Here is a 25,594-nt window from a genome sequence, read left to right on the forward strand (position 1 = left end):
TCCTAGAGAAAGGGATGCCCCATCTGAAGCCTGTAGGAGGACTGGAACTAGACAGAAAAAAGGGGGTGTAGGCAGGAAGTGGGTTCCAAACTGAGAGAAGGGCATGTGCAAAGTCTTGGCATGAGATGTAGTCTTCAGAGTCCCAAAGCAGACATGTGAACATCTCTTCGTTTATAACCCTTCCATGACTCCCCAGTGTCTTCTGGATAAAGTCCAAGCTCCACAGCCAGGTATCCGTTCACTGAATCATTCATTCACTCATGTATTCATTCAACATGCATCCCTTGAGCCCCTATCTGGCCCCATCCCTGTGCTGGTGATGGGCACAATGGGGATCAACGTGCACCTGTCCCTGCCTTTTTGAGGCTCCCAGAGAAATGTTCAAGAGGCAGAAAAGCTAGGGCAGAAAAGAGGAGGAAGCTTCCAGGCCCAGGCCCAGGGCTTGAGACAGGGACTCCAGAGAGGAGTAAGTCTAGGTGAGACACTGATCAGTGCCTATGTCATTGATGTGTCCTCACTGCTCAGTAAAACTCTCCCCGCCCATCTCCTCACCACTGAGTTCCCCAGTGCCTGGTGCAAAAGAGGAACCAGTACTTTCATCTATCAACCGAGTAATTTCCGTGGTGTTTATTGGGCATCTCCTGTGAGCCAAGCCCTGTCCTTGGTGCTGGAGATTCAGCCGTGTTTGAGACAGATCAGGTTCCTACTCTCACAGAATTTATAATCCTAGTGGGGAAGACAGACAGTAAGCAGTAAAATATGAGATAGCTTCAGAGAGCAAAAGAAACAGAGTTCGTGTGATAAGAGCAAACGGGAGGCTCATGAAGCGATGGCTCAGGGAAGGCCCTTCTGAAGAAGTGCTATTGGAGCAGAGACCAGGATGAGGCAGTGGAATCAGCTAAGTCATAATGCTGCTCATGGAGTGTCTCTACATAGATGAACCCCTGATCATATCAGGACTATTATTATGCCATTTTACTGATGGGGAAACCAAGGCACAGGGAGACTGGAGTCACACAGCTAAAAAGAGGAGAGCTGGGATTTGAACCCAGCCCATCTGGGTTCCAGTAACCTTCTCTTGACCATGTATTACACTGCCTTCTGAGGAAAGGCCAGTATGGGCAGAGGGAACGGCGACTGCAAAGGCCCTGAGGCAGGAGTGTGAGGACCAGAGAAGAGGGACAGAGTGAGCCATTGGGAGAAAATATGAGGACAGAGGGGGTGATGAGGGCAGATCTGGCTCATGGGAAGCCTCATGGACCAACAGGAGGACTTCGGGTTTTACCCGGAGCAAGCCAGAGCCAGAAAAGAGCTCTCAGCAGGAGAAGGGTGTCCCCTGAATCACAGGATCCCTCTGGCTGCAAGTGAGGAATAGGATGGGAGAGGGGGTGAGAGCAGGAGGGAGACCAGACAGGAGGCTGCCAAGGTGAATAGGACTAGGGTGGGGACTGTGGTGAAAGGAGAAGGGGGCAGATTCTGGAGAGATCTTGAATGTGGAGCTCACAGGATTTACAGACAGGCTGGTTGTCCAGTCAGTGAGGGTAAGGGAGTCAACTTACTCAGTCAACAAACTGAGGTTTGGGGCCTATGCACTGTCTGGAAGGCTGGAAGTGCCTTTAACTGAGATGGGAGCTCTGAGGGAGGAGGGGGCTTTGGGGAGGGAAGTCCAGGCACGTTCCCAACTGAGTGTCCCCTGGAGGAATGGCTGTGCTGACCTGCCCCGCCCTCCCGTGTCCCCACAGCCCTGTCCTGCCCAGCCAACAGCCGCTACGAGCTCTGCGCCCCCGCCTGCCCGACCTCCTGCAACCCCTCGGCGGCGCCATCCAACTGCTCTGCGCGCCCATGCGTCGAGGGCTGCGTGTGCCTCCCGGGCTTCGTGGCCAGCGGTGGCGCCTGCGTGGCGGCCTCATCCTGCGGCTGCATCTTCCAGGACCGCCTGCTCGCGCCCGGCCAGACAGTGTGGGGCGACACGTATTGCCGACAGCGCTGCACCTGCGACGCCGCCACCCAGCAGATGATCTGCAGCGACACGCAGGGCTGCCCGACGGGCGAGCGCTGCCGCGTCCAGAACGGCCTCCAGGGCTGCTACCCCGACCGCTTTGGGAGCTGCCAGGCATCTGGGGACCCGCACTACGTGAGCTTCGACGGCCGGCGCTTCGATTTCATGGGCACCTGCACATACCTGCTGGCCGGCTCATGCGGCCAGGTCGCCGAACTGCCCACCTTCCGGGTGCTGGTGGAAAACGAGCATCGGGGCAGCCAGACCGTGAGCTACACGCGCTCCGTGCGCGTGGAGGCCCTTGGTGTGAAGGTGGAGGTGCGCCGGGAGTACCGCGGGCGAGTGCTGGTGAGCAGGGGGCAACCGGGGCGGGTGGAGGGGTGGGGAACCCCCCTTAAAGACTAGGGATCTGGCCCCTGGGGCAGGTGGGGATCTGTTAGAAGACCTTATGGCCAGTGGATAGGCTGAGGCCCCCAAGCCGGATGGTGCTCTCTCTCTGGACACCTGGCTCTGTATCTCAGTGCCTTGTTCTGTCCTCTGTCAAATAGGGTAATAAGAGAGTGCCTCCCCATGGGAGCAGCTTCATCAGACGATTGTGAGTTAATATTAGTAGGATGTTTAAAAGAAATCTTGGCACCCAGCAAGTGTTTTTAACATTTTATCGTTATGAACCCTCCAAAGTTACAGATTTATGCATTTTCTGGAGAGTGATTGCATTTCAGAGAGTAGGATGACATGTGAAAAGTTGGAAACTAGAGGTATGCCTGTGGGATATAGAGTGTGTGATGGGGATGGGTGGCTCATAGATGGGCCCACATCATTCAATCTCTGTAACAACCCTGTGAAATAACTAATCTTATTAGAGGAGAAAACTGAGGCACAGAGAAGGTAAGTCACCTATTTAAGGTCACACAGCTAATGAGTGGCAGAACCAGGATTTGAAGCCAGGCTATCTAGCTCCAGAATCCTTACTCTTAACCTCTACATTCGGCTGCCTCTCTTGAAGAAAGAGATGGAACAAGCAGGGAGAGAAGTGGATGGAAGAGTATTCCAGACAGAAGGAACAGTAAATGCAAAGGCTTTAAGGCAGGAATAAGCATGAGGGGTAGAGGAACAACATGGAGGCCAGTGGAGCTGGAATGGAAGGAAGGAGGGGAGAGCGAGGTAGAGGATGATGTAGGGGATGGCTATGTTAGAGGCTTTTGATTTAAGCTGAAACCTGAAAGATGAGGAAGACACCACCAGTGAAGGGTGATCCTGCTTAGTAGTCCACCTAGGCAGAGGGAGCAACAGGTGCAAAGACTGATGCTGTGCTGGGCTTGAAGAGTGTAGAAGAAAAGCATGGGGCCAAGGAGGCTGCACCTGAGACAGTGAGGCTGGGGAGATGGGGCAAAGAGGTTGGTAGGAGATGAGGTCAGAAAAGTGAGGACAGGGCCTGATGGGTAGAGGGAATTGATTTTAAACTGAAACTTGAAGGGTGATGGGGAGGCAGCCAGATAAAGAATAAAGATGTGGAAGGGGGTAAGAAAGTTGCAAGCAGAGGGTACAAAAAGTGCAAAGGTCCTGAGGCAGGGCTGAGCCTGGTGAGTTCAAGAGAATATCAAAATACCTGCATGGCTAGAGATGCAAGGGTAGGGAATGAGGCAGTCCAGGAGAATTCAACTGGAGAGCAGTGAGGCTCGGATCGTGTATGGCCTTTTAGGCCATTGTAAGGGGTTTGGATCAAAGCTGACACCTAAAAGATGAAGTAGAGGTGGCCAAGGAAAGGGTAATGGGTTGTATTCCAGGAAGAAGTCACAGCAAGTGCGAATGCCCAGAGGTGAGAGTGCACTTGATATGTCCTGGGAGATAGCAAGGAGCCTGAGTGAGTGATGTGGGAGGTGGCACAGGCACAAATGTAGACAGAGCCAAGGTTAAGCAGGACCTTCTAGGAAAGGGGCTTGGATTTAAGCCAAGTCCTGGAGGATGAAGGGGAAGCATCCAGGAGGAAAGTTGTAGGCAGTGTTCTTGGCAAAGTGAAAGGCCCTATAGTTAGACTAAACTGGGAGAGTTAGAGCAATATCAGGAAAGCCAACGTGGCTGGAGCAGAATGAGGGGAACAGTGGGAGGTGAGGTCAGGGAGGTAATGAGGGGACAGATCCTATATGCTTTGAAGGCCATGGGTTAGGGATTTGGATTTAAGCTGATACTCAAAGGATAAACAGAGGTGGATGGTGTGCCAGGCAGAGGGAACAGCCAGTGCAAAGGCCCTGAGGTGGGATCAAACATAATGTGTTCAAGAGAATAGCAAGGAGCCCAGAATAGCTGGAGCTGAGTGAGGGAGGAGTGGGCCACAAAGCCATGAATACCCTGACCCCTTGGCCCTCTCGCATCTCTACCCAGGTGGACGGCGTCCTTCAGTACCTGCCCTTCCAGGCAGCAGATGGGCAGGTGCAGGTGTTCCGCCAGGGCCAAGATGCTGTCGTGCGTACGGACTTTGGCCTGACTGTCACCTACAACTGGGATGCCCATGTGACGGTCAAGGTGCCTGGCAGCTACTCTGGGGCCCTGTGTGGGCTCTGTGGGAACTTCAATGAGGACCCAGCTGATGACCTGGCTCTGCGAGATGGAGGCCAAGCTGCCAATGCACTGGCCTTTGGGAATAGCTGGCAGGAGGAGACGAGGCCGGGCTGTGGAGCGGCCCAGCCAGGTGACTGTTCCCAACTGGACTCCCTGATGGCCCAGCAGCTTCAGAGCAAGAAGGAGTGTGGGATCCTTGCTGACCCCGATGGGCCCTTCCGGGAGTGCCACGACACGCTGGACCCACAGGGTGTTCTGCGCGACTGTGTCTATGACCTCTGCCTGCTGCCAGGCCAGTCTGGACCACTGTGTGATGCACTGGCCTCCTATGCTGCTGCATGCCAGGCCGCTGGCGCCACTGTGCACTCCTGGAGGAGTGAGGAATTTTGCCGTGAGTACCGGGAGTGACAACTGGGGGGCCTAGCCTTGTGTATATTCATTAACGTATATATATCATTAACTCATTTAATTCTCGTAACAGCCCCATGAAGTAGGGGCTGTGGTTATATCCATTTAACAGATGAGGAAACAGAGGCTCAGAAAGGCTATTACCTGCCTGGGATCCTGACAGCTAGGAAGTCGCAGATGCAGTAAATATTTGTTAAGATGACTGAATACATCTGGTGGCCTCAAGTCTGATTCCCATTTGGCAGCTGTCATTCAGAGATGAACAACAGTGCTGCCCTTAGAAGGAGACTGGTCCCCTTTCCAGTTCTCCTTGGACCCCATCTGGCCTAGGTCCCCCACCCCCTCGGAAGCCCCTTCATGCCCCTTCCCAGCACACTAAAGTTTTTGAACTTCGTGTAAGTGGAACCATACATCTCTAGTTTTTTATCCTAAATAATTGCAAAAGATGTAATTTCTAGCAAATAGTAACTTTTAACTTTTAAAAATCTTTTTATTATGGAAAAAATTTTAACATACTCAAAAGGAGAGAGAACAGGCTAATAAACCCTCATATCCATCACCTAGTTTCCACAATTATCAACATAACATTGACATTTTGAAATGAAATTCTTCCTTGACTTATGTCACTCTTTTAACTGTGTTGAACAGGTAGACACCACACAATGGCACACATAGAAAAATACATGATAAATCCATGAATGTCACATCATTCCTCTTTCTCCTTCAACATATATTCATTCATTCATTCAACAAATATTTGTTGAATACCTGCTGTATTCCAGGTGCTGGGGATACAGTGGGAAAGAAAATAAGAAAAACAAACAAGCAAACAAAACCTTGCTCTCCTGAACTGACATCCTAAGGGTTTCCAGTTCTAGCAGAATTTAACCTGATGTAATTATCTACCTACATTGAAAGCCTCAGTTTTGATCACTGCATCAGTTAGTTTTTGCTGGGTAACATCAAATTTATTTGGAGATGGAAACATCCCCCAAATTTGGTGGATTAACACAACAAGTATTCATTATTTCTCGTGATGCTGTGGGCCACTGAGCTGTTCTCCTAGTCTGGGCTAGTGTGCACTGTCTGCAGGCTGCTGGTGGCTCCGTCGGGGCTGGATGGCCTACAGTGGCCTGAGTCACATTTGGCAGTTGTTAGGCTGGTCGGTTGGGAGGACCTCATTCTCTGTTCTGCCGGGCCTCATTTTCCATCCGGCTAGCACAGTGGTCTGGAGGTTCCAAAGAGCAGCAAGAGGGGGCAGCGTCCAGTGGGTGAGCAGGGCAAGCACACTCCAGGCCTTGGCTTGGTGTCACATTTGCTAACGTCCCATTGGCCAAAGCCAGTACCGCAGCCAAACCCAGAGTAAGGGAAGGCCATCGTCAGTCTGTCACAATCCCCATCATACTTCTCTGCCATAAATATATACATGAGTGAGCAACATTTACTAATTTTTAGAAACACCTGAGACCATAGACTCTAAGTGTTAAAAAAAAAAAAGGATGGTGTGAGTTATCATTGCAAGTATCATTAGTACACAACTGATAAAAATATTAAGGATAAAAAACAGAATGTAACGGAAAGGCAGCTCTTAATGAGATGGGTGGGGCTTTCTCCCCAGTCATTCACGTCTGTTGTTAGAAGGAGACAGGGTTCAGCATCAATCCTATTTTTCGTTTTTGTAGGTAAGATACTAGGAAGCGGGTGGAAGTGGCAGGAGTTCTGATAGGGCAACGTCACTCCATCCTCTGAACTCCTTTTGAGTTGTAGGGAAGTCGGTCACACTGAGAGTCACCATAAAACTTACTTTTTATGACCTCTGAGCAGCCGATTCTATGGGGCCCTCCTTCTGTTTTGTCCGGAGCAGAGTTGGAACTACCAGTATTGATTTGTCATCCATTGTCTCCGACTTACAGCAATATTTGAAATTGTCCCTTCATGGCCCCAGAGGTTTCACATTCCCATGGCAGCACACCGTGTGAAGATTCAGGATGGGTGGGGACTGCACGGTTCTCTTCTGTAAAGTGGGAGAAGCGAGTTTGCAGAAGGGACGGTGGGAAAGGAGATGCGCCTCCCAGGTGAATAATTCTCAGGCCGCTGGTTTCAGGAAGGACACGCATGATTAGAGCTAGCACTTGTGTGGCACACTTCCTGCTGGACAGGTCCTGTCTCAGTTACAGTTTACAGTTCTCATTTCATCCTCACCACCACCCGGTGAGGTGGGATTGTTCTTCTTCCTATTTTACAAAATGAGGAAATGGAACCACAGAAATATTAAGTAACTTGCCTGGGATTACACAGCAGGGCAGCACGATTTGAGCCCAGGCAGGTTGGCTCCTAAATCTGTACTGTTAATTGCTGCATTCTGTGACCTCTGTAGAAATTAAGAGTCTCTTATTTCCTTAAAACTGGTTTTGCCCTTGGACCCCTTGGAAGTTCTAGAAGACTGGGTTATGAGACTTCAGGGAGAGGGAGGCCTGGGATGGGATGTAAACCCATACGCCCAGCACCAGCTTCAACTACTATGGGTATTTTGCGATTCTCATTCCTCTATCCCCTCCACTGGCCCTTTCTTTTTTTATTTTGCAGAAATATTTTAAAGGAAATTCTAGACATGTGAGTTTTCCCACAAATACTTTAATAAACATCTCCAACAGATAGGACTTTTAAGAAACACTACTACAGTGCTGTTATTACCAAATAAGAAAAATAACACTAATTCCTTAACATCATCTAAAGCCCAGCCTAGGTTCAAATTTTCCCAATTGTCTAAAAAATGTATTTTTTCAGTTTACTCAAATGTGGAGCCAGACCAAATCCACACTGCTTTGGGTTGATTTCTCTTTAATCATTTTTATTTTGTAATAGTCCCATTTCTTTTTTCTCCATCATATTATTGTGAACAATTTCAAATACACAGAAAAGTTGAAAGAAAGTTGACAGTGAATACCCAATACTTAACTACCTAGATTCTACTATCTGTTTTACTATACTTGCTTTATCATATGTCTCTCCTTCTATCCACCCCTCTCTTTGTTCATGCCATTTATTGGAAAAAACAGATCATTTCCCGTACAATTTCCTACATAGCTTACACACACACACACACACACACACACACACACACACACCTTACATGCATATGCATGTTTAAAATACGTACCACAGATCCACAAATTGTTACCAATTTGAATACGGTCATTAAAGACACTACAGATAAGCCCGGGCCATGGTTAAGTTGGAATAGAACCTTAATGATCAGGATTAGATTAACTGTGTTGTAATCTGTGACCCAGGTCCCACTGAGCAGGGGGCTCCTTTCCGCTGGACCGCTTACACGTGTGAGCGTGTGTGAGCATGTGTGTGCACAGCGTGTGTGTCGGGGGCCCACTGTGTCACTGGGGAGCAGGGATTCTTGATGCTGATGGTCGCTCTCCCTGCAGCGCCCAGCTGCCCGCCCCACAGCCACTACGAGGTGTGTTCCTACGGCTGCCCGCTGTCCTGCGGAGACGTCCCAGTGCCCGGGGGCTGCAGCTCCAACTGCAAAGAGGGCTGCGTGTGTGACGACGGCTTTGTGCTCGACGGTGAGTCCTGCGTGCAGCTGCCCTCCTGTGGCTGCGTGTACCAGGGCGCCTACCACCCGCCCGGCCAGACCTTCTACCCGGGACCGGGTTGCGATTCCCTTTGCCACTGCAAGGAGGACGGCCTGGTGTCCTGTGAGTCCTCCACCTGCGGCCCACACGAGGCCTGCCAGGTGTCGGATGGTGTCCTGGGCTGCGTGGCTGTGGGCTCTGCCACCTGCCAGGCGTCGGGAGACCCCCATTACACCACCTTCGACGGCCGCCGTTTCGACTTCATGGGCACCTGTGTGTACGCACTGGCTCGGACCTGTGGCACCCAGCCTGGCTTGGCCCAGTTTGCAGTCCTGCAGGAGAATGTGGCCTGGGGCAATGGGAAAGTCAGTGTGACCAGGGCGATCACTGTCCAGGTGGCCAACTTCACCCTGCGGCTGGAGCAGCAGCAGTGGAAGGTCACGGTGAGAGCTGGGGCAGAACGTGAAGGGGAGGGAGCCTGGGGTAGAGGGCGATCTGTGGGTGGGGCATGCGCAGCATTCAGTGGGGTGGGGGGTGCAGTGGGTGCAGAGGTCGGACTGGATGTGGGAGGCATGAGGTCCCTGCGGAGAGGAGGTGCCAGTCAGAGCCTACAGTGCGGGAACCAAGGAGGCAAGAGGCCTTGGGGACCTAGACCTGCTCCCATGTGGCTCAGTCTGCCCTCTCCCTGCCCCTAGATTATCACTTCTGGATGTCTCTCCCACTCCCTCCTTCCTTCCATCATCCCTCCCACCCCAGTCCCTGCCCCAGCCACCTCCTGGTCTCCTGGCCAGTGGTAGAACATCATGCAGTCAGTGGCTGGAAAGGTTCAAGGAAAGAGGACAATCTGCAAGTGACCCCATCACCCCTTAACATCCACAGCAACAGCAATAACAGCAGTGATGGTTTTTACACGGCTGACCCCAGACCCTGTTGGCTGCTAAGCACTTCACATCCCCAGTGTCATTTTATCCTCACAACAGTAACTGGAAGTACCATGATTTACTTTATTTTTTTAGAGGGGGAAGCTCCATCACTAGCCCAAGGCCCTCTAGCAAAGGCAAGACTTGAATCCAGGATACTGTGCCAGGAAACAGCACACTGGACCCTGGGTGCTCTGGGGTGACACTTTTCTGACGGAGAAGGATTTGGTCTTCTATGGAAACTGGCATTTCTCTTACACTAGACGGATTTCCCCAGAGATTCCACATAGTCATTGTACTAGTAGCAGTATTGACAATGAGGATGCTGATCAGTAGCTGACTTTTTCAGGGGCTCACTATGCACTGAACATGTGTTAGATGCTTTTATATAGTCTCTCATGTAGCCAAAGCTCCTGGAAAAGTGCCTGCCATATGGTTGGCTCTAAATTAATATGAATTGTGAGTGTTCTTGTTATTTACATCTCACTGAATCCCCCAGGTTCTCTCTTGGGTAGAAATTACTGTTAGCCCACTTTACAGATGAGAAAACTGAGGCACAGAAGTTGCGTCACTTGTCCTTAACCACTACTCATCCCTGCTTGGGAAGTATGGTGGTTGACTGTTTTTAGGAGATTCAGTCAGGAGCGTGTCTTTCTCCTGCCTTCTCTGATTCCTCACACTTCCAAAAGGATCTAATGCTCATCGCATCTGCCTTCAGGAAGGATGAGCAACTGTCTTAATCGGGGGTGGGTTTACGAGGCTTTGTTGGTGCCCAGCAGCCTTCAACTGAAAACCACTAGTTCTTGACTCATGGATTAGAAGTTCATTTCCCCCAGAAATTTAGCCTGACTTTCCACCCATGGGATGCTTAAAGCAAAAATTCTTAGCACTCACTCCTCAAAATAAAAACCTCCAGCTATGGCTAATAATAACAGCGAATGCTCCCAGAACACCCATTCTGTGCCAGACACATTCCTCAGCACTTTCCAAATTTCAATATATCTAATCCAAATGAGGTACCTAATCTATGGGGTAGGTACCTCATTCCCACACAGTAGATGAGGAAACAGAAACAGAGGTGATTCGCCTGCCCAAGTTCGCAGAGAGTAAGGGGCAGAGATGCATTTGAGCCCAGGCCGATGACTCTGGAGTCAATCACTGCACTGTCTATCACAGCAGTAAGAGGTGAATAAACGATAGCGGGTAAGGGTGGAGCTCCACTGAGACCTGCATCTGTTCTGCTGTAACAGGTTACCACCAACTTGGTGGCTTAAAACAACAGAAATTTTCTCACAGTTACGGAAGCCAGAAGTCCAAAATCAAAGTGTTGGCAAGAGCTGCACCCCCTCCAAAGGCTCTGGGGTAGAATCCCCCCTTGCCTCTTCCAGCTTCTGGTGGTTGCAGGTGTTCTTGGTTTGTGGCCACGTCACTTCTGCCTCTGTCTTCATCATCACATGGCCTCCTCCTCTGTGTGTTTCTGTATCTTCTCCTCTTCTGGCTTCTTTAGGGACATTCTTCATTGGACATAGGGCCCACCCTAATCCAGGATGATCCCATCTCAAGATCATTACGCTACTTGCATCTGCAAAGACGCTTATTCCAAAAAAGGTCATATTCTGAGGTTCTGGATGGTCATATCTTTGGGGGGCCACCATTCAACCCACTACAAGACCCTATTATTATGCCCATTTTAGAAATAATGGAAACTAAGACCCAAAGAGTGTGGTCATGTGGATCTTCCATGTCGGGCAGGGGCTTGATCTTGGGTCTGCCCTCTCAAAGGGTACCCTCTGAAGCACAGCATCTCCCACCTCCCAGGTGAACGGTGTGGACATGAGGCTGCCAGTGGTGCTGGCCGAGGGCCAGGTCCGTGCCTACCAGCATGGCTCGGATGTTGTGATCGAGACTGACTTTGGCCTGCGAGTGGCCTACGACCTCATGTACAACGTGCGGGTCACCGTCCCAGGCAACTACTATGAACAGCTGTGTGGCCTGTGCGGGAACTACAACGACGACCCCAAGGATGACTTCCAGAAGCCCGATGGCTCACAGGCAGGCAGCTCCAATGAGTTCGGCAACTCCTGGGAGGAGGCAGTGCAGGACTCTCCTTGTCTGCCACCGCCCACCTGCCAGCCTGGCGGGGACTGCGACTCTGACTTTAATTGTGAACCTGAGCTGCAGGAGAAGTACGAGCAGGAAAATTTCTGCGGGCTCCTCACCAGCACCACTGGGCCGCTGGCCACCTGCCACGAGCTGGTGGATCCCCAGGGTCCCTTGCAAGATTGTGTCTTTGATCTCTGCGTGGGGGGTGGGAATGAGAGCATTCTCTGCAACAACATTCATGCCTATGTGAGTGCTTGCCAGGCGGCTGGAGGCCACGTGGAATCCTGGAGGACCGAATCTTTCTGTCGTGAGTGAGGGGCAGAGCAAGTGGGAGGCAGAGGCACAGAAGGGGCAGACCCTGGGCCCTGCAGCCCCTCACTCCCGGGGGCTCTGACCCGCACCCCCTCTTTGCAGCGATGCAGTGCCCCGCTAACAGCCACTACGAGCTGTGTGCGGACACCTGCTCCCTGGGCTGCTCGGCGCTCAGTGAGTCTCCACAGTGCCCGGATACCTGTGCCGAGGGCTGCCAGTGTGACTCCGGCTTCCTCAATGACGGCCAAGCCTGCGTGCCCATCCAGGAATGCGGCTGCTTCAGCAATGGGATCTACTATGAGGTAGGAACCCAGTCATCCCGGGCAGAGCCGGGGGCTACATGCTGAACCCCCCTCCCACTACCCATCAGCCCCACAGCCTGTCCACTAGGCCTCCTGTATGTCCCTCCCACCCATCCTTCCCCTCCCCATGGCCCTACCATGGTCCAGTTTGTCCTCTCCCAGTTTGCTCCCTCCCAGCCCTCACTTTTGCTCCCTCCCTCTGGACCGCTGTCCTCACGGTAGCTGGAAAGACCTTTCTGAATATGACCATAGGTCCTGCAACTTGAAACCCTCCCCTGGCTCCCCAGGTCATGTTTCGGCTTTGAATCCCAGGTCTAGATTTTGTCTCTGTTATACCAGCGGCTAACTCCCTTGGCTTCCCTCTCCTACTCTCTCAGAGTTATTCCTTTTCCTTGGATTTGAGTGTGTGTTCATCTAAAGTCAGTCTCCCTCAAGGATTTGAGGGCTCTGTGAGGATATGGACCCTCTCTGTTTTTCTCCTACTATGAATGATAATACTGACAGCAAATAGGTAGATGATGCTTACTATGTGCTGATTACTGCTTTAAGTGCTATATGTATAATATACATGCATTACATGAATATATAAGCTTTGTATTATAAAATTTTTTACACGTGCAAAAGTCAAGTACAATACTTCTCCATGTACTGCCACTCAGCTTCCAAACTAACCAACATTTTCCCAGTCTTGTTTCATCTCTACCCCTGTTTCCTCTCCAGTCTGGATGTTTAAAGGAAATCCCTTTTCATTTCATCTATACTTTATATGTATTGGTAATTCAGTTATATTTTCAGGAGTTGGTGCTTTTATTACCTGTAACTTACAGGTGAGGAAACTGAGGCAGAATGAGGTTAAACAATTTGCACAGAGTGATATAACTCAGAAATAACAGAAACAGGCTTCAGACCCAGGCAATCTGCTCCAGAATCTTTGCTCTTAATTCCTATAATGTATCATTTCTCCTACACAGCAGACATTCAGTGGAGATTTTGGAATAAATAACTGAGTGAGTAAATGAATGAAAGTGAATGAATGAATTTGACCCCCAAGGCCACAGACAAGGGGCCATCCTGCTGGAAGATGTCCCTTTTATGTCCTCCAGACCCCTTTGTGCCCAGAACACTGGAGTTGCTAGAGCCAGCTCCCACCCTGATAGCCATGTCCTCTGTCCCCCTTGCAGCCCGAGCAAGCAGTACTCATTGACAACTGCCAGCAACAGTGCGTGTGCCACCCCGGAAAAGGCCTGGCATGCCAGAACCACAGCTGCAGTCTAGGGCAGGTGTGCGAGCCCTCTGGAGGCGTCCTGAGCTGCGTCACCAAAGGTGCTGGGTTGGGGCTGGGGCTGGTGTGGCTGGGGAAAAGAGGACAGGGACTCTGGAGCTGAGGCTGGGGTGACCTGGATCTTCATGATGGGAAGCACAGAGGACTAAAGATTGAATTCTCAGACCTGGGGACCCTTAGGCTGGAATTCCTGGGACCAGGGGCAGAGGCCTTCCAGGCTGGGAGTCAGGGACCCTTCTGGTAGAATCCAGGCTGTGGGGACCCTCAGGCTGGGTTTCCCAGGGTAGTTGGCAGAGACCTTCAGTGTAAGGCAGGGGCAGGCAGACTTTTTCCCTAAAAGGCCAGATGGTCAATATTTAAACTTGCAAGCCATATGGTCTCTGTCACGACTACTCAACTCTGCACTGCGGCGTGAAATCAGCTGTAGACTATGTGAGTGAAGGGATGTGACTCCAGTAAGATTTTATTTACAGAAACAGGCAGCTGGCAGCACATAGTTTGCTGACCACTGGTTTGTGGGGTTAGGCTCACGGCTTCAGACACCATGCCCCAGGGGTAGGGGAGACTGGGGCCTACAGGGACAGGGCAGGAAGCAGAGTCCTGAGTTCTCAGGCAGAGACCCTACCAAGGCCAGGATCTTGGATACAGGACCCACCTCAAGTGGAGGGTCAAGATTTATAGGGACACAGTTTCAGATAGGAGACACCCTCCCCAGTTTAAGTCTAAGACACAGAGCACCCCCCAGGACTGTTTCTTAGGGTGAAGGGCAGGGAGTAAGTCCCTTATTCCCAAGGATAAGGGATATACCTCCAGAGCTGATTGAGCCCTCAGGGCTGATGGGCAAGATAACAGGGGCTCCCAGGGACTGGGGTATCATGGTCGGAGTCCAATCAGGAGGCAGAAGCCACACAGTAGCTTAAATAGGGAAAGTTTAATAGGATTCTTTGCTTGTAATAGGGATTGACTTCCAAGGGATAAAAAGAACGCTAACGAACACAAGAAGAGCAGATGTAGGGAGCAACCCTGGCCCCAAAGGCTACAGCAGAGGACCCAAGGAAGGGAGGAATTGGGAAGAGGGCTCCCAATCCAAGGCCAAGACACAGATCTTATTGAAGGGTGATAGGGAGCTTGCGCCGGCTGGTCAGGAAAACTCCATTGGGATTTTTGCTGGTAAAACTCATTGGGAAGCTGCCTGCCAGAGTGACTCGCTGGGAAACCAGCTAGAACCAGTGGACCTCCCTGGGTGGGTGTCCCCCATACTACTGGCCCTGCTCGTCACCAGGAGCCGGGAGAACAAATCCTGCTGGAAGCATGACCAGACGCCCCTTCCTCCTGCTATGACCCTCCAGCGCCCTCTGCTGACAAAGCCTAACTCTCTCCGTGGATTTGAAGCTAAGGGGCAGTCGATAGAAAATTGGCGCAGGGGGACAGAAAAGGAAGTTTAAGACTGGGGTTGGGCATAGGGGTTGCAAAGACTGGGGTCACAGATTCAGTAGCCCTAGGGACAGCATATTGGACAAAGAGTCCCTTGGAGGTAGGGCCTCAGAAATGAGTTTTCCCCCAAGGCCAGGGTTTCAGGTGCAGCAACCCCAGGGAGATCGAGTCTTGCAAAGAGCGATCCTGAGGCCCATAAGCCTTAGATACAGGGACCCCAGCGTCAGGGTCTCAAATGCTGGGGCCTCTGTGGTTAGTTTTTCACCAGAAAGTTCCTGCAGTACCTTGGTCTTGGGCACAGAGACCTCCAGGACCTGGTCTCAGCTGGTGGCCCCCAGGAGGCTAGGAGCTCAGGGATGGGGGAACCCGGGGCCCAGGCCTTGAACACAGAGAACCCTGGGCTGTGGGTGTCCTCATGGATGCCCACGGGGCTGGCGTCACAGACACAGGAACCCCTAGGGCTCTGGCCTCAGACCTCAGTCTTCTGGGGCTGAGATCTCAAGCCAGGGGACCCCAGAACCTGGGTCTCAGATGTAGAGACCCTAGATTCTGGGTCTTGGCTGAAAGGACCTTGGGTCCTAGGTCTCAGACAGCAAACTGCAGGGCCTGCATCTCAGATGTGGGGACTTTTGACAGGGTCTTGGACACAGTCCACCACTTGGCCTGAGTTTCAGACATAGAGGGGCCTCAGCGCCTGGTCTCAGAAACAGCAGACTGTAGTGCTTGCATCTCAGATATAGGGACCCTGCAATCTGGTCTCACACACGGTAACCCTTAGAGCCAGTATCCCTGGCACAGCCTGGGGCTGCTGCTGGGAAGCAGCTGGCCTTACGCTGGGCAGCCCCTGAAAGTCCTCTCTCCTCTGCCCCCAGACCCGTGCCACAATGTGACGTGTCGGCCACAGGAGACGTGCAAGGACAAGGATGGCCAGGGCGTGTGTGTGCCCAACTACGAGGTCATGTGCTGGCTTTGGGGCGACCCACATTACCACTCCTTCGACGGCTGGCACTTTGACTTCCAGGGCACCTGTAACTATGTGCTGGCATCAACCAGCTGCCCAGGAGTCAATGCCCAGGACCTGATACCCTTCACTGTCACCACCAAGAATGAGAACCGGGGCAACCCTGCCGTGTCCTTTGTGAGACTGGTCACTGTGACTACCCTCAACACCAACATTTCCATCCACAAAGGCGAAATCGGCAAAGTCCGGGTAAGGATGGTCCCTTGAGCCCCCCAGTAGGGTGGGAAGGGTCCTGCCGGTCACAGTTAGGAGCTCATACTCTCTCTCTTCCCTTGGTCCTGGAACAAAGTGTCAGCAAGAGCAGCAATAATTATAGCAGAGACATCACCCCTCTACTGGGAATTAAATGAATCTAGCCCTTTGTTAAGGGCTATAATGTAGGACTTCAGAATTTGCCTTTTTAGAGACCTGGGTTAGAATTCTTTATGAGCTGGGTGATGTTGGGCAAATGACTTGACTTGGTGGGCCTCCATTTCCTTATCCATGAAGTGGTGATCATAGCAGGCCTTGCCCCACAGTAAGGTGATGCATGTATGTATGTAAAGTGCTCAGCTGAGGGCCTGACCCAGGTGAACACCCTTGAATATTTGTAAGGAAACAAATGAAAGGCCCAGAGCCTCCAACATGGAGAGAAATTCAGGGAGATGGAGAGAGAGAGAGAGAGATGGGCTGCCCTTTCTGCCCAAGGTAAGGGGGATGCAGGTTAATGGCAGCTCACAGGGAGAGAGAATGAGGTATGGAACAGGGTAAGCACTCAATAAACAATGGGGAGAGAGTGGAAGAGATGCCCAGACACACAGAGAAGCACAGGAAATGAGAGAGGAAGGCAGTAAGTGAGTTAGACCCAGAGAAAGACCCAGAGAGAGATAAACCCAGAGAGCGAAAGTAACACACATATTGGGGGTTAGGGGGCTGGAGTCAGAGAAACTCAGAGAGACCAGAGTGAGAAAGAGAGGTCAAGATGTAAAAATAAAAAAAGTGGGGGGGGGGGACAACAGGGAGAGACAGAGAAAAGAGGTAGATGGAGATCAAGAGAGAAACCCAGAAAAAGCAGCAGAGTCGGGTTTCATTCTCCAGGGCCTGGACTAGAGCAGAAGTCCGTAATGTTTGTCAAACGACTATATGACCGTCAGTGGTGAGGAAGGCCTTGGCAGCTCCCAGCCGTGGATGAGGGAGGGAGGCAGGGGACCAAAGCTGGGCCTCTGCATCTCAAGTGACCTGTGTTTGCCTCCCTTCCCATCCTCCTGCAGGTGAACGGTGTGCTGACAGCATTGCCTGTTTCTGTAGCCGGTGGACAGCTTTCAGTGACCCAGGGCGCATCAAAAGCAGTGCTGACCACCAGCTTCGGGCTGCGGGTCAGCTATGACTGGGACTGGCGCGTGGAGGTCACGCTGCCCAGTAGCTATCATGGCGCGGTGTGTGGGCTGTGCGGGAACATGGATGGCAACTTCAGCAACGACCAAGCCTTCCCGAACGGCACACTGGCTCCCTCCATACCCATCTGGGGTGGCAGCTGGAGGGCCCCAGGCTGGGACCCACTGTGCTGGGACGAATGTCAAGGATCTTGCCCAACTTGCACCGAGGACCAAATGGAGGAGTATGGGGGCTCTGGCTTCTGTGGACCCCTGGCCCCTGGCACCGGAGGCCCCTTTGCCACCTGCCATGACCACGTGGCCCCCGATAGCTTCTTCAAGGGCTGCGTTCTGGATGTCTGCCTGGGCGGTGGGGCCCACGACATACTTTGCCAGGCTCTAGCCGCCTATGCTGCGGCCTGCCAGGCAGCTGGGGTTGTCATTGAGGACTGGAGGGCACAGGCCGGTTGTGGTAAGTGTTGGGGGAACAGAGCAGGAGCTAGGGCCCGGGGTCCTGCCTCTTCCAGGCTGGTTTGGGTTCACTCCAGTCCTTTTGGGTCTTTTTGTTTCTTTCTGTCTGTCTGTTTTTGTTGTTGTGTCTCAGTCTCTTGGCGCTCATATTGGCGTCTCCCTTTGTCTCTGTATGTTTCTCATTCTCTATCTCCCTGTCTCTGACCGAGTCTCTCTTTGTCTCTTGCTCTGTCTCTCTTGGTCTCTGTCTCCTTCTACCCTATCCTCAGACCCCACCCCCTGACACCATTCTCTCTCTTTCTCTCTCTCCCACCCCTTCATCCACCCACAGAGATCCCCTGCCCCGACAACAGCCACTACGAGCTCTGTGGCCCACCCTGCCCGGCCAGCTGCCCGTCTCCTGTGCCCCCCACAACCTCAGCCCCTTGTGAGGGCCCCTGCGCTGAGGGCTGCCAGTGTGACTCAGGCTTCGTATGGAGTGCCGACCACTGCGTCCCCCTGGATGGTGGCTGCGGCTGCTGGGCCAACGGCACCTACCACGAGCCAGGCAGCGAGTTTTGGTCTGATGCCACCTGCTCCCAACAGTGCCAGTGTGGGCCTGGGGGTGGCTCACTGGTCTGCAAGCCTGCCAGCTGCGGGCTAGGTGAAGAATGTGCCCTGCTGCCCTCAGGCCAGCACGGCTGCCACCCTGTCAGCACAACTGAGTGTCAGGCCTGGGGTGACCCTCATTACATCACCCTGGATGGGCACCGATTTGACTTCCAAGGCACCTGCGAGTACTTGCTGAGTGCACCCTGCAATGAACTACCCTTGGGGGTTGAGAACTTCACCGTCACTGTAGCCAATGAGCACCGGGGCAGCCAGGCCGTCAGTTACACCCGCACTGTCACCCTGCACATCTACGGCCACAGCTTCACCCTCAGTGCCGGCTGGCCCCGGCAGCTGCAGGTGAGGGGTCTATGGGTCAGACAAGAGCATGTGCCAGCCCCGGGGTTACCTGGGAAAGCTAGGGATCCGCCAAATACCCCGACCACTTTTCACAGGTTAGTGGGCCAGATGGAGGGGTTCTAGCTTTGGAGCTAGATGGCTTGGAGCAGTGTCTTTCCTATCTCTGAGCCTTTATTCCTCTGTAAAATGGGTCTAAGTGCCTGCTTCAGAGGGTAGTGTGAGGAGTCAGTGACACCGTGTCTATAGATGCTCATCATTATTACTACGACTATTATTATTACAAGGGGGGAGGTCACATGCTCAGGGTACCTGCCCCCTCCACCCCAGAAAGTGGGTCCAGGATTCAAACCTGTGCCCGTGATGTTCACTACGCTAACCCCAACTCCGCGCCCGCAGGTGGACGGCCAGCTGGTGGCGCTGCCCTTCCAGCTGGATTCGCGCCTGCACGCGCACCTGAGCGGAGCCGACGTGGTGGTGACCACCGCCGCCGGGATCTCGCTGGCTTTCGACGGAAACAGCAATGTGCGCCTTCACGTGCCAGCGGCATACGCGGGCACCCTCTGTGGCCTGTGTGGGAACTACAACCAGAACCCCAACGACGACCTGAACGCGGTGGACGGGAACCCTGGCGACTGGCAGGTGGGCGGCGCTGAGGGCTGCGGGGAGTGTGTGCCCGGACCTTGCCCGGAGCCCTGCACGCCGGAGCAGCAGGAGTCCTTCGGCGGCCCCGACGCCTGCGGCGTGATCTCAGCCACCGACAGCCCACTGGCGCCCTGCCACAGCCTCGTGCCGCCCGAGCAGTACTTCCAGGCCTGCTTGCTGGACGCCTGCCAGGCTCAGGGCCATCCGGGAGGCCTCTGCCCTGCCGTGGCCGCCTATGTGGCAGCCTGCCAGGCTGCTGGGGCCCAGCTCGGCGAGTGGAGGCGGCCTGACTTCTGTCGTGAGTACTGATCCTAAATGGGCCACATAGCAGGGGTCTCCACGCCTCTCCCCTTCACAAGGCTTTAAGATAAGAGCCTTTTCCTCCGGGGGGCTTAGGCACCATCCTGCTTCCCCAGAGCCCAGATATCTTCTGTCAAAGAAACACCTTTGCATTCACACATGGAAATACGCTAGGTCACATATTGTAATGGGGTGGCTCAGATACTCCTGGTCAGAATCCTTCAGTCCAGTTCACTCTCCGGGATTCATGAACTCAGATGAGTGTGGCTGACCCTCTCCAAACCGCACAGAGAGGTACACCTGGTCAAGTCAATTCTCTCAGCTACTCCTAGTCAGAGACCTGAAGAATTACACCTGGTCAGATGCCCCTAGACAGGGAAATACACAAGGTCAGATAGAATTGGTCTGATAATCTCAGACAAGGGTTCCTCTGGTTAGAGATACCTGGTTAGATTTACACTGAGATACACTTAGGCACTAGATAGTTACACTTACACCTAAGTAGAATCATGACCCTGACATAGCCCCCGGCAGATACATACAGATTCGTGGTCAGATCATGGGCAGTTCCCCTCAGGCCAATCTCCTGGTCACATTTATCCTGTCAGCTTCACCCAATCAGATTCGTGTGGTGAGAGTCACACGCTGACACAGACCCTGTCGGAGAGAGTCCCTCAGAGGCTTCAGGTCAGACAGGTGTACTTTGGTGGCATACAAGGTCCATCTGACCCCACAGCACAGCCAGATTCACAGACTGAGATACAGTTGGTTCTAATCTTGCATATCTCGGTCAGATACACATGGTTAAATTCACCCAGTCAGATTGACTTGATCTTCAGAAATACTTGATCAGGTTGATACACCACTTGGTCAGAGAGACTTGGCCCCCAGATCCCCACACTGAATCGCCCACCTAGACGTACGGGGTCAGACACAGATCCCTGGACAGATTCACTCAGGAAATATGCTCAGATTCACCTGGACAGGTTCTCCCACTCTGTGCCTCCCCGGGTCCTCCTCCCTCCCATCTGCCCGGCTCACTCCTCTCTTGTCCCCACAGCCCTCCAGTGCCCCGCCAACAGCCACTACAAGCTCTGCGGTGACTCCTGCCCTGTGAGCTGCCCCAGCCTCTCGGCGCCCGAGGGCTGTGAGCCCACCTGCCGTGAGGGCTGTGTCTGTGATGCCGGCTTCGTGCTCAGTGGAGACACCTGCGTGCCTGTGGGCCAGTGTGGCTGCCTCCACGAGGGCCGCTACTACCCGCTGGGTGAAGCCTTCTACCCAGGTCCTGAGTGTGAGCAGCGCTGTGAGTGTGGGCCCGGTGGCCGGGTCACCTGCCAGGAGGGCAAGGCCTGCGGGCCCTATGAGGAGTGCCGGTTACAGGACGGCGTCCAGGCCTGTTACCCTACAGGCTGTGGCCGCTGCCTGGCCAGCGGGGGCATCCACTACGTGACCCTTGATGGACGTGTCTATGACCTGCATGGCTCCTGCTCCTATATCTTGGCCCAGGTCTGCCACCCACAGCCTGAGGATGAGGACTTTACCATCGTGCTTGAGAAGAACGCATCAGGAGAGCCCCAACGTCTGGTGGTCACTGTGGCTGGTCAGGTTGTGGGCCTGGCTCAGGGACCAAACGTAAGTGACATGGCCTTGCTCTGGGAGGCTGAAAGCACCATGACCCCACCCTGGGAGCTCTGAGGGGGACAGGGCCCACCCTAGGGGTTTTTAGAGAGGTGTGACCCCACCCCAAGGGGACTAATTGAGACACTGCCCTGCCCTGGGGGCTGCGGCAGGGACACAACCCTGCCCTAGGAAGTCTGTGGGGGACATGGCTCACCCTAGGGGTCTGAGGGGCCTGCCCTACCTGTGGTTCTGAGTCCCTGACCTATCTGGCCCTTCCATCCAGGTCACTGTGGATGGCGAGGCCGTAGCCCTGCCTGTGGCTGTGGGTCATGTGCGGGTGACTGCCGAGGGCCGGCACATGATTCTACAGACAACCAAGGACCTGCGGCTTCTCTTTGATGGCGATGCCCACATCCTCATATCCATCCCTAGCCCTTTCCATGGCCGGCTCTGTGGCCTCTGTGGGAACTTCAATGGCAACTGGAGTGACGATTTTGTCCTGCCCACTGGTGTCGTGGCCTCCAGCGTGGATGCCTTTGGAACAGCGTGGCGGGCGCCCGGCTCCTCTGAGGGCTGTGACGAGGGCTGTGGGTCCCAAGGCTGCCCTGTGTGCTCGGCAGAGGAGACAGCCCCATACGAGAGCCTCGAAGCCTGCGGGGAGCTCCGGGACCCTAACGGCCCCTTCTCAGCCTGCCATGCAGTGGTGAGCCCCTCGGAGTACTTCCGCCAATGCGTGTACGACCTCTGTGCCCAGAAGGGCAGCATTGCCGTCCTCTGCCGCAGCCTAGCAGACTACATGGCAGCCTGCCAGGCAGCTGGTGTGACCATGAAGGCCTGGAGGACGGATAGCTTCTGCCGTGAGTGTCCATGGGCCCTAGGGAAGACTTCCACCCAAGCTTGGGGGCGCCCCCTATCCTGCTCCCTGTCCTGTCTGCATCTCAGGAGCAGCCCCCAGCTCCTCCCACCACACACCTTGCTGGCTTCCCTCCTGCCTGCCGACTGACCCTTCTCAGACTCCTTTCAGGGGCCTGCTCTCCTGAGACCTCAGACAGAGTTCTTCTCAGGGCCCATCTTGGACCCTTTCTGTGGGGACCTGGGAGGGCAGGTCGGGCAGGCCAGAAGCTCACATAATAAAGCCTGAGTCTGTGCCTCACCCAGACCCCCCAGGATGGGACCATATCCTCAGACTCTTCCAGACAAGGCTGCAGCTCCCTCAGACCCCCAAGACTCTACCTGTTAGATACTCCCAGTCAGAGATTTTTTGTTCCCTTCATACCCCCAGGGCAGGGCCAGGTCTCCTTCACTCTCCTCAGGACAGGACCTAGGTCCAGGCCCATCATCCACCCCCATAGCCTTGATTTTGTCATCAGTGCTGACAGTGGATGCTGTCTATCTCCAGCTCTGACCTCTGTCCTGCCTGCCAGCCTCAGGGGTAGAGGGGCCTCCTGGATACTTTCCCCTCGGCGTCCCTAGGGTCCCTCACACCTCCTGTGTTCCCATATGACATCAGCATCTCATCTCAAACCTGATCCTCCTATTCCCTTACCCTGGTCTTCATCTCAAGGTAGCTGCACCATCCACCAGTTGCTCAGCGGAAGCTCACCCTGGATGCTTCCCCTGGGCCTTACAGCTCCCATCCTGGCCCTGACCCCTCTGCCTCTGCTTCCCCAGTCCTGGCCCTCAGCTTCTGTCTGTATTTCCCCAGTGTAGCCCTGAGCACACTGGGCTATTACTATCTGTCCCACTGATATGAGCTCACAGTGTAGGGCCTTGAGCTATCTTCATTGCTTGTGTCCCCAGCACCACTAGCCCAGAGCTGGGTGTCCAGTACCCCTGTTCATTATTCGGTGTTCAGGTGCAGGCATGACCCCACCCTGCCTCTTCTCTCCACAGCGCTCCAGTGCCCTGCTCACAGCCACTACTCCACCTGCACGCGCTCCTGCCAGGGCTCCTGTGCAGCTCTCTCTGGCCTCACGGGCTGCACCACTCGCTGCTTTGAAGGCTGCGAGTGTGATGATCGCTACGTACTGTCCCAGGGTATCTGCATCCCTGTCCAAGACTGCGGCTGCACGCATGACGGCCGGTACTTGCCGGTGAGCAGGAACTTAAGGTGGGCAGGGCGGGTGGAGGAGCCTGAGGGAGACTCAGAGTTTCTGTGCTGACCCCCTCAAGGTTGGGGGCAGAGAAGCCACCATCCTTTCCCTGCTGTGTGACTCAGTGCTGGTAACGTCCCTATATTAGTTTCCTGTGACTGCTGTGGCAAATGACAGCAATTTAGTGGCTTAAAACAAGAGAAATTTATTTTCCCACAGTTCTGGAGGCCAGAAGTCAGAAATCAGTATGACTGGGCTGGGTTGGCTGGGCGGCACTCCCTCCAGAGGCTCTAGGGGAGGATCTGTTCCCTGCCTCTCCCAGCTTTTGGTGGCTGCAGGAGCTCCTTGGCTTGTGGCCATGTCCCTCCAATTTCTGTTGCAGTGTCACATTCCCCCTCCTCTTCTGTGTGTGTTGTAAAATCTCCCTCTGCCTCCTTCTTATAAGGATATACAAGATTGTATTAAGGCCCACTCAGGATAATCTCTCCATCTCAAGATCCTTCATCAAATCTGCAAACACCCTTTTTCCAGATAAGATAACATTGACTGGTTCTAGGCATTAGGGTCTGATATCTTTTGGGGGCCCTTATAGGGCCTGCTACAGCCCCCCTCCCTAAGCCTCATTTGTTTCATCTGTAAAATGGGGTTGATCATCATCCGTGCACCATAGGTGTCTGAGGATTGGCTGTGATTGTATATGCTAGGCACCCACTGAGCACTGGGCCTCACCCTCCATGCTCATCACAGTAAAAATAAGAGTAATTTTCAGCAGCACAGTAGGTAGCACAGCTATCAATCTTTTAATGAAGGGAACTGAAAGTTAATAGTTGATTTATTTTTGTGATTGATATTTTTTGAGCTCTTACTATGCACCCAGTTTGTTACAGATGTTAAGTCATTTAATAGTCACAATAGTTCTATGAGACAGGCACTATTGTTATTTTTCCTGTTTTATGGATGAGGAAATTGTGACAAAGGGAAGTCAGCCCAAGGTTACCGTTAGCAAGTGGGGAGTCTGGGACTCATGCCCCAGCAGCCTGGGCTCACCATCCGAACTACTAGGCTGTCCTACTTCTTCAAAAGCATATTTGTCAAATAAAGGAAAGACAGATTACCACACCCTATCCCCATTCATCCCAGTTTCATTAATAGCAGAAAGGTAGGCTAGAGGGTCTGGAAGTACAGGACTTCTGGGGAAGGAGATGCCAAGCTTCTACTCCTCTCTTAAGGTCTCGCCACCTACAGGAAGCCCTCCCTGATCCCCTAGGCCGAGTTAGGCACCTCCTCTGGACTCCACAGACCCCTGTGTTTCCCCATCCCAGCCTTGACCACTCTGCCTGTGCTAGATTTCTCAGATTTGTGGATTTGGCATTCAGAGGAGAGGTCTGGGCTGGAGGCACAAATGTGGGAGTCATCAGTATAGAGATGGTCATTATTTTTTTAAATTATTTTTTAATTAAATGTATTCACCTCGTTTAAAGTTCTCAAACTTTTAAAGAATTCAAACTTAAAAAAAATTGCAGACTACTCAGCCATAAAAACCGACAACATAACGCCATTTGCAGCAACATGGATGCTCCTAGAGAATGTCATTCTAAGTGAAGTAAGCCAGAAAGAGAAAGACAAATACCATATGAGATCGCTCATATGTGGAATCTAAAGACTCATGGACAGAGAATACAGACTTGTGGTTACCAGGAGGGTAGAGGGTGGGAAGGGATAGACTGGGATTTCAAAATTGTAGAATAGATAAACAAGATTACACTGTATAGCACAGGGAAATATACACAAAATGTTATGATAAATCACAGAGGAAAAAAATGTGACAATGAGTGTATATATGTCCATGAATGACTGAAAAATTGTGCTGAACACTGGAATTTGACACAACATTGTAAAATGATTATAAATCAATAAAAAATGGTAAAAAAAAATTGCAGGAATAGTACAAAGAACTGCATATCCTTCCCTCAGGTTCTTTGACTTTTTGCCAAGTGCTTTATCATCCTTTCTCTCTCTACATGCACGCACTATTTTTTTAGGACTATTTGACAGTGTGATGCAAACATAGTGCCCCTTTACCCCTAAATACTTTAGCATGGGTTTCTTAAGAGTAAGGAAACACATTTGATATGACCACAGTACAATTCAAAGTCAAGAAATTAACGCTGATTCGATACTGTTATCTAATCTAAAGATTTTATTCGAATTTCACCAATTGTCCCAGTAATGGTCTGT

The 25,594-nt window shown here is 52.6% G+C and overlaps 1 protein-coding gene across 1 annotated transcript in view; it reads left to right on the plus strand.

Moving 5' to 3' along the window:
* Window positions 1–25,594, plus strand: part of FCGBP (Fc gamma binding protein) — a 39,652-nt gene that overhangs the window by 9,324 nt on the left and 4,734 nt on the right. The window contains exons 5-17 of the mRNA XM_015248575.3: window positions 1,743–2,347; window positions 4,382–4,949; window positions 8,407–8,999; window positions 11,295–11,886; window positions 11,994–12,193; window positions 13,375–13,516; window positions 15,782–16,119; window positions 17,181–17,754; window positions 18,085–18,701; window positions 19,098–19,641; window positions 20,704–21,275; window positions 21,547–22,120; window positions 23,157–23,356. Of these exons, the coding sequence (XP_015104061.2) occupies window positions 1,743–2,347; window positions 4,382–4,949; window positions 8,407–8,999; window positions 11,295–11,886; window positions 11,994–12,193; window positions 13,375–13,516; window positions 15,782–16,119; window positions 17,181–17,754; window positions 18,085–18,701; window positions 19,098–19,641; window positions 20,704–21,275; window positions 21,547–22,120; window positions 23,157–23,356 (6,119 nt within the window). The remainder of the gene's footprint in view (window positions 1–1,742; window positions 2,348–4,381; window positions 4,950–8,406; window positions 9,000–11,294; window positions 11,887–11,993; window positions 12,194–13,374; window positions 13,517–15,781; window positions 16,120–17,180; window positions 17,755–18,084; window positions 18,702–19,097; window positions 19,642–20,703; window positions 21,276–21,546; window positions 22,121–23,156; window positions 23,357–25,594) is intronic.

Source organism: Vicugna pacos, chromosome 9, assembly GCF_048564905.1.
Source record: "Vicugna pacos chromosome 9, VicPac4, whole genome shotgun sequence".
Lineage (NCBI taxonomy): Eukaryota > Metazoa > Chordata > Mammalia > Artiodactyla > Camelidae > Vicugna > Vicugna pacos.